The sequence below is a fragment of the Nymphalis io genome, chromosome 22 (assembly GCF_905147045.1).
Source record: "Nymphalis io chromosome 22, ilAglIoxx1.1, whole genome shotgun sequence".
Classification (NCBI taxonomy): domain Eukaryota; kingdom Metazoa; phylum Arthropoda; class Insecta; order Lepidoptera; family Nymphalidae; genus Nymphalis; species Nymphalis io.
This window is the reverse complement of record NC_065909.1, coordinates 1,292,074-1,304,802: the sequence shown is the minus strand read 5'-3', so window position 1 is coordinate 1,304,802 and position 12,729 is coordinate 1,292,074. Positions and strand designations below refer to the sequence as shown.

General features: G+C 36.9%; 1 protein-coding gene across 3 annotated transcripts in view; it reads left to right on the top strand.

Annotated features, from left to right (window-relative positions):
* The window catches only part of LOC126777039 (rhophilin-2-A), a 90,252-nt gene that overhangs the window by 63,236 nt on the left and 14,287 nt on the right, over positions 1-12,729 (top strand). For all 3 annotated transcript variants that reach the window (XM_050499886.1, XM_050499884.1, XM_050499885.1), the window contains exon 3: positions 10,009-10,125. In XM_050499886.1, coding sequence (XP_050355843.1) covers positions 10,009-10,125 — 117 coding nt within the window. The remainder of the gene's footprint in view (positions 1-10,008; positions 10,126-12,729) is intronic.

The window sequence follows — 12,729 nt, the reverse complement described above, 5'->3', positions numbered from 1 at the left end:
ATTTGCCCTCCTGGCAAATATAAAAAAAAAAACTTTTTTTAATGTAACATTAAAAAATTTGAAATTAAAATTTTGGTCCATCTTAAAACAGTGAGTTGTTTATAGACTAAATATACTTAAAGTCTAATTAATGTACCAAATACCCAAAATAACTAAAATAAATAAAATACCCAAATAAAGTCTCAAAATAATATAACAACACATGCAGAGCTCAAAACATTACTCTATAACCATTAACAAAAAAAAAAACATTAAGCACATTTGTCGCCCGAACGACTGCAATCACAAAATTGGCGCGAAATCAAAAGATTATGCCGCCATCTTGATTGTAATCAGTCATGGCGTCAGCTGTCAACTGAACATTTTTTTTATAGCTATGTTATGCAACCATTCAGCCTCATTTACGCGTTTAAAGTAATCGTAGAGAACTGGTTAATTGTGGCAATTTTCGCAGTTTACATTTTATTCTTAGGTCATTTAGTTTTTTAAATAGCGTACTTGAATCTTGTATTTTGCAATAAAATGGCTTCTGTTTAAAAATATTGCCTTATTTTATCGTCTTGATATAAGGGCAAACGTTTTAAATTTAGTCTTATTTTTGGTCTGATAAAACAATATATAAAAATAGATTGTTCTCTATGATTAAATTACATACGAAATAAAAAAATAGATTTACAGTCAACGTTAAACGTTTCCTGTCTTCATATAATTTACGACATATTTAGATTATTTACGACATAATGGCGCCGGTTTTCTCGTGATGTTTTTCTTTCCGTCCACTGTATAAATGGTAAAGAAAAATAACTAATAAAAACTGTCGTGCTTTGCCCGATTCAAACTCACTGTCTTCGGTTCATTTCTGTTATAATACTTTTGCTTATTACGTTGCAATTATTGTTAACTCGTGTCTGCAATCATTAAAAAATGTCAGTCAGTCAGGAAAAACTTGAAACTGTCAAATGTATTTATCCAAACTGACGAGCCGGTTGGCGTGGTTGGTTGCCTTTCACGCTGAAGGGTGGGTTCGATTCCCACCCAGGACAGATATTTGTGTGCATGAACATGTCTGTTTGTCCTTAGTCTGGGTGTAATTTTCTATATAAGTATGTATTCACAAAAGAAAATAGTATAAGTAGTATATCAGTTGTCTGGTTTCCATAGTACGAGCTCTGCACAAGCTTAATTTGGTATCAGATCGCCGTGTGTGAAAAAGGTCCCAGGATATTATTAATTTCCACATATATTGGCAATCCAAGTAATAATTCTATCCCTTTTTATTATATAGCTTTTTATTCATCCAAAATACACAGTATGTCGCAAACTCAGTACAAACTATTAATGCAGTTTAATTTAAAGAAATAATAGTTGAAATACACTTATATCATTTGTTTATACTGTTAGTATTTACATAAATTTTAATTATTATTATTCTAATTAGTTACACAATTATTTAAAATACTTAAATTATTTGTACTTTCAACGATTTCATTATATTCTAGAAAGGATACGATGGGCATTAGCATGTCGGCGACGCGATACCACAAGTCTATCCTCTACGATAAACCAGCGCAACGCTCCTAAAAAAGTTTTCACTTCATAAACACTTGGCCTTTTCACTTATACCTTTGCCACGTTACTTTGATTTTATTGAAACGGATATTTATTACTTTAAATATAACTGGTTACTGATATTACTTCAAACGGTTCATATTCTGTTCAGAAATAAAAACTATATTTTTAATAGTTTCTCGGATGTTGTTAAACACTATAAAATATAAAAACACATTTATCAATTGAAATCACATCCTCAATTTGAAGCATAATTACAAAAGCAACAATCGATTTTAATCGATGCGTGTGTTTAATTATTTTTATCATACAAACATTCGTTCGGAAACGTATCGACAGTCGACACGCTCCAAAAACTCGACAGTAAGCATGGGCATTCGCACAATATGCTAAATAAACGCACATCGCTACTTAATATTCTCGGCTTACGCCTTCATTACTGCTTCTCTTCACTCGAATGAAAAGAATTTAGAAATTTTTAACGTTCATGACGTTTAAATAACTTTACGACGTCAAAATTTGACGTTTAAATTAACTTACAAATTGCAAAGCCAGAGGTCTTGGGTTTTAGTGTCAAGTCGGTGAAAACAAAATGTTATTAAGTTTTGCTATCATAAAAATCTCAATAGCGTCAATTTTTTGACAATGACAGTGTTTATGTGTCGATAATCACGTGAAGCTGTTGGTAAATTGTCTCCGATTGCGTATCATCAGAAGAGTGTGAGGATAGAGAGTGCGTCTATGCTTAAGAGTTAAATAGACATATAATAGTAGACAAGTGTGTGAACACACAGATACGCTTAGTTCCTTCACACTGATAATCCAATGGGACGACAATCCGAGCGGAAAGAGTTCAGACGCAGGACTAATGTGGCTTTACGTGCTTTCCGATAAACGAGAGTGTATACAGATCCAACTTCTAAGTCTGCTACTGATTCTTTGACAGAAAAGCCAATAACTTTTTATTGGCCCAACCTGGTGACCACTAGACCAACGCGTCGGACAAACTTCACACATAGATTATATCAAGTGACGCCTTCAAACCTTCACCAGTATCACGTATATTTCCTATCATTTAAAGTGCATTTTGATGTATATTTCATTTCTTCGTCATTGATATTCCGAGCACACACCTCTACGTGGAATAGTTAACATTCAATATATCAACTTCCTGCGACGACTGTTTTAACATTTTTTTATAAATTAAATAAAAAACATAATCACGATTCTTTCTTTTTTAATTACTTTACTGTATACGAATACTTAATATATTATTTTTAATCTGTAAAAGTTTGTTTTGGTGGGTGAGCGTATAGGCAGACGAAAGGTTACGCGAGGTTAAGTGGGCGCCATCTTTTATGTAAAATGTTTGAGATTAATAGATTTCGACACCTTTTGACGTATCGCCTCGAAAGCTTAAACATGTGGAAAGGTTTTTATAATATCCACCGTCTTGTAGACCGCCATTTTATTCTACAACATATTCCAGTCGAAGCAGATGATATAAATATACTTTAGATTTTTAAATTCCAAGCGATTTGCTAATAGCTTTGAAATATAATGCACTATAAACTGTTATCGATTAATATGTATTTACTTATAACAACTTTACACTCGCAGCTTGGCCCGCATGTTAGGCAGGCGTTAAGTTTAAAAAAGTATATCCTTTCTTAGGGCTTAAGCTAGAGCTTCACGCTAAATTTCTTCAAAATCGAATCAGTTGTTTAGCTATGAAAACGTAACAGACACACAGAGTTATATTCTCATAATATTAGTATATGAAGATATAACACTATTTCACTTAACTATTTTCGCGCATAATTCCTAATATAATGATAATTCCTTGCGAATGTTGTATCCATATTATAATTAATTCTATTATATAATTTACAATTTAAATACAATTTTAAATAATTTATTTAAATTATAAATTATATAACAAATAGCCACTTCAGATTTCTTTAAAAGTATCTTGAACTTTTACATTTATACTGTTTTAGTAATGCAATATTTATAACATAAATATGTATTTACTCCTTTCTTTGTCGCACTACCAAAGAATGGAATTCCTTACCAGCTCACGTGTTCCCCTCCTCTTACAACCCGGGTTCCTTCAAACGAGGCGTGAAGAGGCATCTTGCGGGCCGGCAAGGCGGGGACGGCTAGTACAGAACATTCTTCCCGACTGTACTGGCCGTCGTCGCGTTTGGACTCTACTACCACTTACCATCAGGTGGAGTAGAGTCATTTGCCATACCGGGGCATATAAAAAAAAACAAAAATATTATATAGTATGTTATAAATATTACATTACAAAACCATGATTGTCTTACGTTAATATGTTCCTTTTTGAAGCTTGGGCAAACCGTCCTTAAATCACTGGTTATATTTTATCATAGTTGTATCATATAACTCTGGTTAGGTTATCTGTGGCAATTCGAAACATTATTAAACTCGACAGTATGATATTCGACGAGCCGGTGGCGTGGTTGGTAGATACTTGCCTTTTCACGCCGAAGGTTGTGGGTTGGATTCCCACCCAGGACAGACATTTGTGTGCATGAACATGTCTGTTTGTCCTGAGTCTGGGTGTAATTTTCTATATAAGTATGTATTTACAAAAGAAAAGTAGTATATGGAGTATATCAGTTATCTGGTTTCCATAGCACAAGCTTTGTACAAGCTTAATTTAGGATCAGATGGCCGTGTGTGAAAAATGTCCCAGGATATTATTATTGAAATATTATTTTTCCAGTCCGAATCCTTTTTTTTTTTAAATTATATATATAGGACGAGCATATGAGCCACCTGATGGTATGTGGTTACCAACGCCCATAGATATTGGTATTGTAATAAATATTAACCATTGCTTACATCACCAATGCGCCACCAAGCTTGGGAACTAAGATGTTATATCCATTGTGCCTGTAATTACACTGACTCACTCAACCTTTAAACCGGAACACAACAATACCAATGCTGTTTTGTGGTAGAATATCTGATGAATGGGTGGTATCTACCCACCCAGACGTGCTTGCACAAAGCTCTACCACCAGTAAAATACGTACGTACGTCGTAAGTACCTCCAGCCGTGGTAACCGATTTTGATTCGTAATGTTTCACAAGTTTAAACCACTTCGACCCAGGGTCGCTTCTTTACCCCATCACTCCTTGACACCTCACGTATTAACCAACGTTTCGATTACATTATATAAATATTGCGCACGACTATGGCACGTGGCTTATGAAATATGAATGCTTGCTATTTCGATTGCAAATGTCTTGAAAGTTTTTTATTATAAATCTTAAGGAGATCAATAGAAGCAATTATACCGTTGTTTGTTTTTGTTCTTTATTTAAATATTTTAATTTAATGTTTTTATATTATTTTTGATTTGTATATTTTGTAATTGTGTTTGTGAATGGTGTGTTCCATTGTGCGTAGTTAGTTTAAGTTAATATAAAAAATGATTTGAATGTGTGTTATGTACATCTGTTGGAGATCCAAATAAATAAATAAATACCGCCTTTGCAGGCTTACAATAACTAAATATTAATTTTAAACTTCTATGGGCGATGGTAACCACTCATTAGGCCCATATGCTCGACCGCCTACCTATACTATAAAAAAATACGCATCTGTTATATAGATAATTAGAATTGTATGAACATTGTGTATTTTTAATCTGTGGAAATAATAATGGTGAACGTTAAGTAACGACACGCGAAATAAGTTTGACGGAAAAGTGTTTAGCGTTTTAAAGGGAATGTATTGATAAACATTTTTTTAATACAATATGGATTTATAATTTAAATAATTAAGTGCTGTTTTATTAAGTATTCTTCTACTATATTGCGTAATAAATAATTAAAATTATAATATATTTATTAATTTTTAAAATATAATTTTATACAATACTTGTTACGTCAATAATTATAACCATAATATATTATGTTTTTTTTTTAAAAAAAGCTTTGAGGCACAGATTTTTTGTTAAGGCAGTCCGTTCGGATACTTTTTTTATTTATTACATGCGACTGGCTGGCAACAGCTCGCAATTAATATAAACATTACAAAACGACAAAGTACATTGCAATGCACTATAATAACGAATGTACGCGTGGTGAATAGCACTTGCATATATTATATTAAGTCGTAACATTGTTATGTCGTAATTTAATTCCTATCACTATTTAAAATGCATTCCAAATTATGCGTATTATAAAACTATAGCGGTTCGTTTCTATACTTTGGCTACATGATATTAAAAAAAAAAAACTTTTAAAAAGTTACTTTCTTTATTACTTAATCAGAATGCCATAATACTACATTATATAGATTGGCTATAAAAATGTAAATTAGGTATTCAATACACTGCGTCGTTTATTTAATGAGCCGCAAACCAAGGGATTTTTGGCTCAAAACTAAACTCAGCTAAAGCAATAACTTGCTGTTTGGCGGTAGAACAACTGGTTATAGGCGATTCCGCCATAGATTCAAATCTACTACAAATAACGAAAACCTATTGTAAAAAATATTAAAAATAAATTGTGAATAATTGTAATTAATTAATATAAATTTCTATTAAACATTTTTACGAAACGTAACTGAAATTGTTATTTCGTACACTTAATGTACATTTCTGTTCTAATAATTTAGTTATTTCCTTTAAGTAGACTAATTAACTATTAATTGCAAACCGTCCGGTCGAAGTCTGTTCGTTGTACCGTTCTCTGTAGTTAACCTAATCTATCGCAGGAATTTTAGTAGACCTAGAATCATATTGATAGACCTTTTACTGCTCATTTCGAAGCTATACCTGTTATTCTATTCATGAAATCGTTAGATACCACCATTTTCTTAAGCCTTTATTAAAGGGGATTTTGGGTATCATGTGTTAAGTCAGGGCTATTCTATCATCCGTCAGAGTATCACGGTAAAGGTCAAACGATCCCGTGGCACTCCTCGATAAAACGGAAAGGGTACCGCTGGTTTTTTAGTGGGTATTCCGATGTTCGGGGAACACTCGGCGTCTCGGACACTGGCGAGTTCCACTGTTCTCGTGGGAGAAATCCGTAATGCGTTTTTCCAGCGATAAAAAGAAAGGCTATCCTAATCCCGTAACGCGCCTTGAATAGATGGTATGGGTACCGAAGGTTTTAGTGGGTATTCGCGCGCTTGGTACCCACATACCATTAATACAGCATATAATCTAAGCAGGCGGCATATCGCAAGTGGATCAACGGCTGTATTAGCGGGGCATCTAACATTGACTCACTGAAAGCAAACTATAATAAAAATTCCAAGTCCTGTAGAAAGGCATACACGAGAGCGGATGCACAGCGCATTGTACAGATTGGTCATGACCTTGTGTCGCATCCTAGGGGCTCCCGTAGCTTCTGGCGTCTGACCAAGTCTGTGCAAAACAATTTCTGCCAACCTTCGCTGCCACCGCTCAGAAATCCGGACGGATCGCTAGCTCACAGTCCGCAAGAGCAAGCTGATCTCCTGGCTAAACTCTTTGCCGACAATTCCGTCATCGATGATTGTAGTGCACTGCCACCTACAATACCTGCATGTGGCCATACGATGCCTGACATCAAAATCAGGCAACGTGATGTGCGTGCGGAGCTGCAATCACTTGATGTACGGAAAGCTAGCGGTCCCGATGGAATACCAGCCATAGTGCTGAAGAAGTGCGCAGCGGAGCTGTCTCCTGTGTTAACGCGCCTGTTCCAACTTTCTCTCTCTTCGGGAAGTGTGCCGGAGGCTTGGAGAAGAGCTAATGTGCAAGCGGTTCCCAAAAAAGGGGATCGGTCTGACCCGGCAAATTATCGGCCAATAGCTGTCACCTCAGTACTTTGTAAGGTGATGGAACGGATTTTAAACAACCAACTGATCCATTACCTAGAAGATCACTGTCTAATTAATGATCGTCAGTACGGGTTTCGACCAAAACGGTCCACAGGTGATCTTCTAGCGTACGTAACGCACCTCTGGGGTGAAGCTATCGACAAGCATGGAGAATCGTTGGCTGTCAGCCTCGATATCTCCAAGGCTTTCGACAGGGTCTGGCACAGAAGTCTTCTCTCCAAGCTACCGGCATATGGTCTGCCTGCTCAGCTATGCACCTGGATTGCCAGCTTCCTACACAAGCGTAGCCTTCGTGTTTTAGTAGATGGTTGCGCTTCACAATTCTATGTAGTGAATGCTGGGGTCCCCCAGGGATCTGTGCTATCTCCCACACTCTTTCTTTTGCATATCAATGATATGCTCTCCCTTGGGAACATACATTGCTATGCAGACGATAGTACAGTGCATGGTGGATACCACGGACGCGCAGTGGCTGGGCGGGCGGAAACTGAGGAGAGGCGGGAGAATCTTGTCATTGAACTCGATAGGACGTTAGAGCTCATCGCCAAATGGGGCTCTGATAATCTTGTTGAGTTTAATGCCAAGAAAACACAGGTATGCGCTCTCACGGCGAAAAAGTCAACATTTTCCCCTCTTCCCTCCCTCTGTGGTACTCCGCTGGTGATGCAAAGCAAAATCGCCATGCTGGGGATTGACGTTCGCTGCGACCTTAGTCCAAGGGATTACATCGAGGCTGTTATAAAAACAGCTTCACGGAAACTCGGAGTTCTGAACAAGGTGCGGCGATTTTTCACGCCACAACAACTGTGCTTGCTGTACAAAACACAGGTACGGTCTTGCGTGGAATATTGCTCGCACCTTTGGGATGGCTCCGCTAAGTACCTACTTGAGGCCTTGGACCGGTTGCAGCGACGTGCCGTACGCATTATTGGCGACGTAAAGGTCACAAACACCCTTGAACCTTTACAATTGCGTCGTGAGATAGCAGCACTGAGCGCTTTCTATCGACTGTATCACGGCGAGTGCTCTGAGGAATTATTCTCTCTAATTCCCGCTTCCCCCTTCCTTCTTAAGTCCACGCGAGCTGGTTCTCGATGTCACCGCCTAACTGTGACATCAATTCCATCGCGAACAAAGAAATTTGGCAACTCCTTTCTTTGTCGCACTTCCAAAAAATGGAATTCCTTACCAGCTCACGTGTTCCCCTCCTCTTACAACCCGGGTTCCTTCAAACGAGGCGTGAAGAGGCATCTTGCGGGCCGGCAAGGCGAAGGCGGCTAGTGCAGAACGTTTTTCCCGTCTGTACTGGCCGTCGTCGCGTTTGGACTCTACTACCACTTACCATCAGGTGGAGTAGAGTCATTTGCCCTCCCGGCGAATATAAAAAAAAAAAAAAAAAAATACGCGTAAATGCGTTTTTGGTACATAACTTAAGTTTATTACATTAAATACACAGACAAAATAATAACTTAAGAAGGCATTCCTAACCCGTGATATCAACCAGTTGTCAATCTTCTGCAAAAAATAATTTCATTCATATAATTATAAATGATATATAAATTTAATTACACTGTTTAATATGCATTTGATGAGAATTTCAAAAAACCTCAACTAACATTTTTACCATCCCGACTTACAGAACCCAAGACCTCTAATCCTGCTAACTTATAAACTAAACACCAGACCAATTAGTAAACGATAGCAGTATAATAGTGAAATACCATTGATACACTTGTCCGGTGAAAGCTGATACACTTTAACGCATCAATGCTGCACCACTAACGCGCATACCTCTGTCACTTACGACACGTGACGGATTCCAGTGAATAACGATGTAACTTATGCTCATTATTTATTATTATACTAGCTACCCGACCCGGCTTCACATATATATTGGACAAAAATAAAAAACTGGGTGGGTACCTCACAAATACTACCGCCGAGCAACAATTTTTAGTGTTTTTTGTCGGATTGAAGCCAATGTCTATGGGCAGTGGTGACCAGGTGCCTCATCTCTTACATTGGCAATTCACCACCGATATTAGGAAATAATATATTAAGTACCTTGCTCCTGTAGTTACATTAGTTAACTCACCCTTCTAGATGAAACACAACAATACGGAGTATTGCTGTTTGGTATCAGAATATGTGATCATTGGGTGGTACCCAAACGGGCTTATCGTAAAACATGTAATATGGTCACTTTAAACGTATTATTATGTTTTACAAGTGGTTTACGCGCGGCTTCGCCCACGTTATTATCGAAAATTCAGTAAACGTGATAAAAATACTCAAGCGATTTTGATGAAATAAAGACTAAACGGAACCTTGAAATACTTCTTATAATAATTCAGTTATTTTAATTTGTTATTTTTAGCCGTTTCAAAGATTAGCCGGGACAAACAGACAGACAGACAAAAATAAAAATAAATGATTGTTTTGGTTTTGGTAGCTCGCAAATAGGCATATTACCTTTAAAAGAGGCAGTTATTTTGAAATCACAGACAGACACTTCAATTTTACTGTATTTGTGTGTTTTGTACTAATAATGTCTTTATTTGCAGGGCTCCGACCCTCGCGTGGCGACCTGTCGTGGTCGTTTGCAGACACGCCGGTGCCAGCTCAACCAAGAAATCAACAAGGAACTCCGGCTCCGAGCAGGCGCTGAAAACCTTTTCAAGGTAATCACTTAACATTGTATGATGTATGATTCTGGCCACAGTGCTCGTTTGCCCCCTGTGCATAATTGTGCGCAAACACAGGTCCTGTCACTGTTATAGTATGATGGGACGGTCATCCAGTTTTACCGGAAAAAGTTCGGGCTCAGGTCCGCCTTTACGTACTTACTCTGTATTAGTTGTACAATTTGCTTTCAATATAATGATATTGTACGATAGAACATTAATGATTTCTAAAAAAATGTGATACTCATAACATTGGTACGAGGAACAATCACAAACTAATTACTCCTGTTACTCGACTGCAAAGCGAAGATGACCCAGTGGTTAGAACGCGTGAATCTTAACCAATGATCGTGGGTTCAAATCCGAGCAAGCATCGCTGAATTTTCATATGCTTAATTTTTGTTTGTAATTCATCTTGTGCTTGACGGTAAAGGAAAACATCGTAAGGAAACCAACCAGAATTGGAGCAGATTGGTGGAATAAGCTCCAAACCTTCTCCTCGAAAAAGGAGAGAGGGCCTTAGCCCAGCAGTGGGATATTCACAGGCATATACTCACGTTTATGGGACAATTTATACGGTTTTACAACAGAATATCAGGAAGCGTTCAAAATTACTCTGACGCGAATTTAAAAATATGTAAAGTAACGCTTGTGTGTAAAAGTTAAAATTTATTATACAATTAATGAGTTTATAAATGATAGCACAGCTTGGCTATTTCTTTACTATATTTAAAATTGGTAACAATTACAAAATCTGAAAAAAACCGTCGAGTTTCTTTCACCGGCTCTTCATAGTTTAGAGCATTTTCTTTTCCGAATTGGTGATAGTTTTTGGCAATCAACAAGTAAGAGTAATGCTTCTATATAGAATAAATAATTTTGATTTGACATCGTAAATACATATATTTATAATTCTATAATAATAACTTCCTTCCCTTAGTCCTTAACGATATGTATAATGAGATTGGGCAGAACCCTTGTTTTTTGTATATAAACCCTACATTTTTATCGTGTTGATTTACAATTCATATTTGCGGTAATTGTGGTACCAAATGGAATTTGACCACGTGATGGTGAACAGTCGAAACGCATGACTCGCTATTGAATTTAATATAATTTACTTATGAAAGTAAAGGCACCATCTTCGGAAAAGACGGAAGAGTAACAGCGGTATTTTTTTTGTTTAATTTTGTAATTGCTTACAATTTTCAATATAATAAACTGGTATCCTTGAAGAGGTATTAGGGACCCTATATCCTTTTCTGTAGCTCTGATAACGTGTATGCAATTGATAATGATAAATTGAGTAGTTAAGAAGTGAAAGCGTAACAAACAAACTCACTCATATATATCACAATAGTCAAAAGAACCAAGAAGGTTAATTAAAATTAATATTTTCCTTTTTTGGATTCCTTGAATATCAAGGTTAACTATCCTTTTTTAGTTTAGTCTGAATAAAGTAATCTATGTATATAAAGCAAACATAAATATTATATGTAACAGTAACAGCCTGTTAATGTCCCACTGCTGGCCTAAGGCCTCCTCTCCATTTTGAGGAGAGGGTTTGGAGCTTATTCTACCACGCTACTCCATTGCGGGTTGGTAGAATACACATGTGGCAGAATTTCAATGAAATTAGACACATGCAGGTTTCCTCACGATGTTTTCCTTCACCGTCAAGCACGAGATGAATTATAAACACAAATTAAGCACATGAATATTCAGTGGTGCTTGACCGGGTTGGAAGCCACGATCATGGATTAAGATTCACGCGTTCTAACCAGAGTTCTATCTCGGCGTAAGTATTATAAATACATATATATTTATATTTACAGAGGTTGCCTGGAAAGATCACTGTAAGTGACAAGGCCGCAAAACAGTACATACTTTTTGTACTTTTATATGTTTGTAAATTGTGTGCAAAAAATTAAGCGTCTAAGCGCAATAGTTGTATATTTGTCGTGATCATTCGTTTCTTAATCAGGAAGAGTTTGCATCTGTTATATACAACTTAACAGTTGCAATGTTCGCACTATATATGACACAACATAATATGTCCGTCTGTATTATGTAAGTATAGAGAAATGTAACAGCTCGATGTCGTAGAATGTTGTGTTGACAATTTGAATCATTTATTCAAATTGTCAGCTAACAGCTAAGGTAATTTTCACACGATCGCAAACACGGAAGAGTCTATTGAATACTTTCGCGGACAGTGTGCGACATGCCTAACGGTATACAATGTAAACGGTATACATTAAGTAATCGCTTGTAAATGCACACTGCTGGCCAATGGCCACCTCTGCTGCTCCAATGTGTTGGTTGGTGTTTGTGTGTCCGCAGACCCGGAGCTCCTGGGTTAAAATCCCAGATCGAATTGTCGACAGAAAAACCGAATAAAAATTATTGAATTAAATTCTTAGTAGCCCGGAGTTTGGATTGGTCAAGCCGTTGCTCCTAGGCCTGAAATCTTTCGTCGTCAGATTGCCGTCCCATCGGATTATGAGAGTTAGGGAATAGAGAGTGCACCAGTCTTTGCGCACACACTTGTGCACTATAATATCTCCTGGGCAGTTCACTAATCTCTCTTGAGATCAGCCG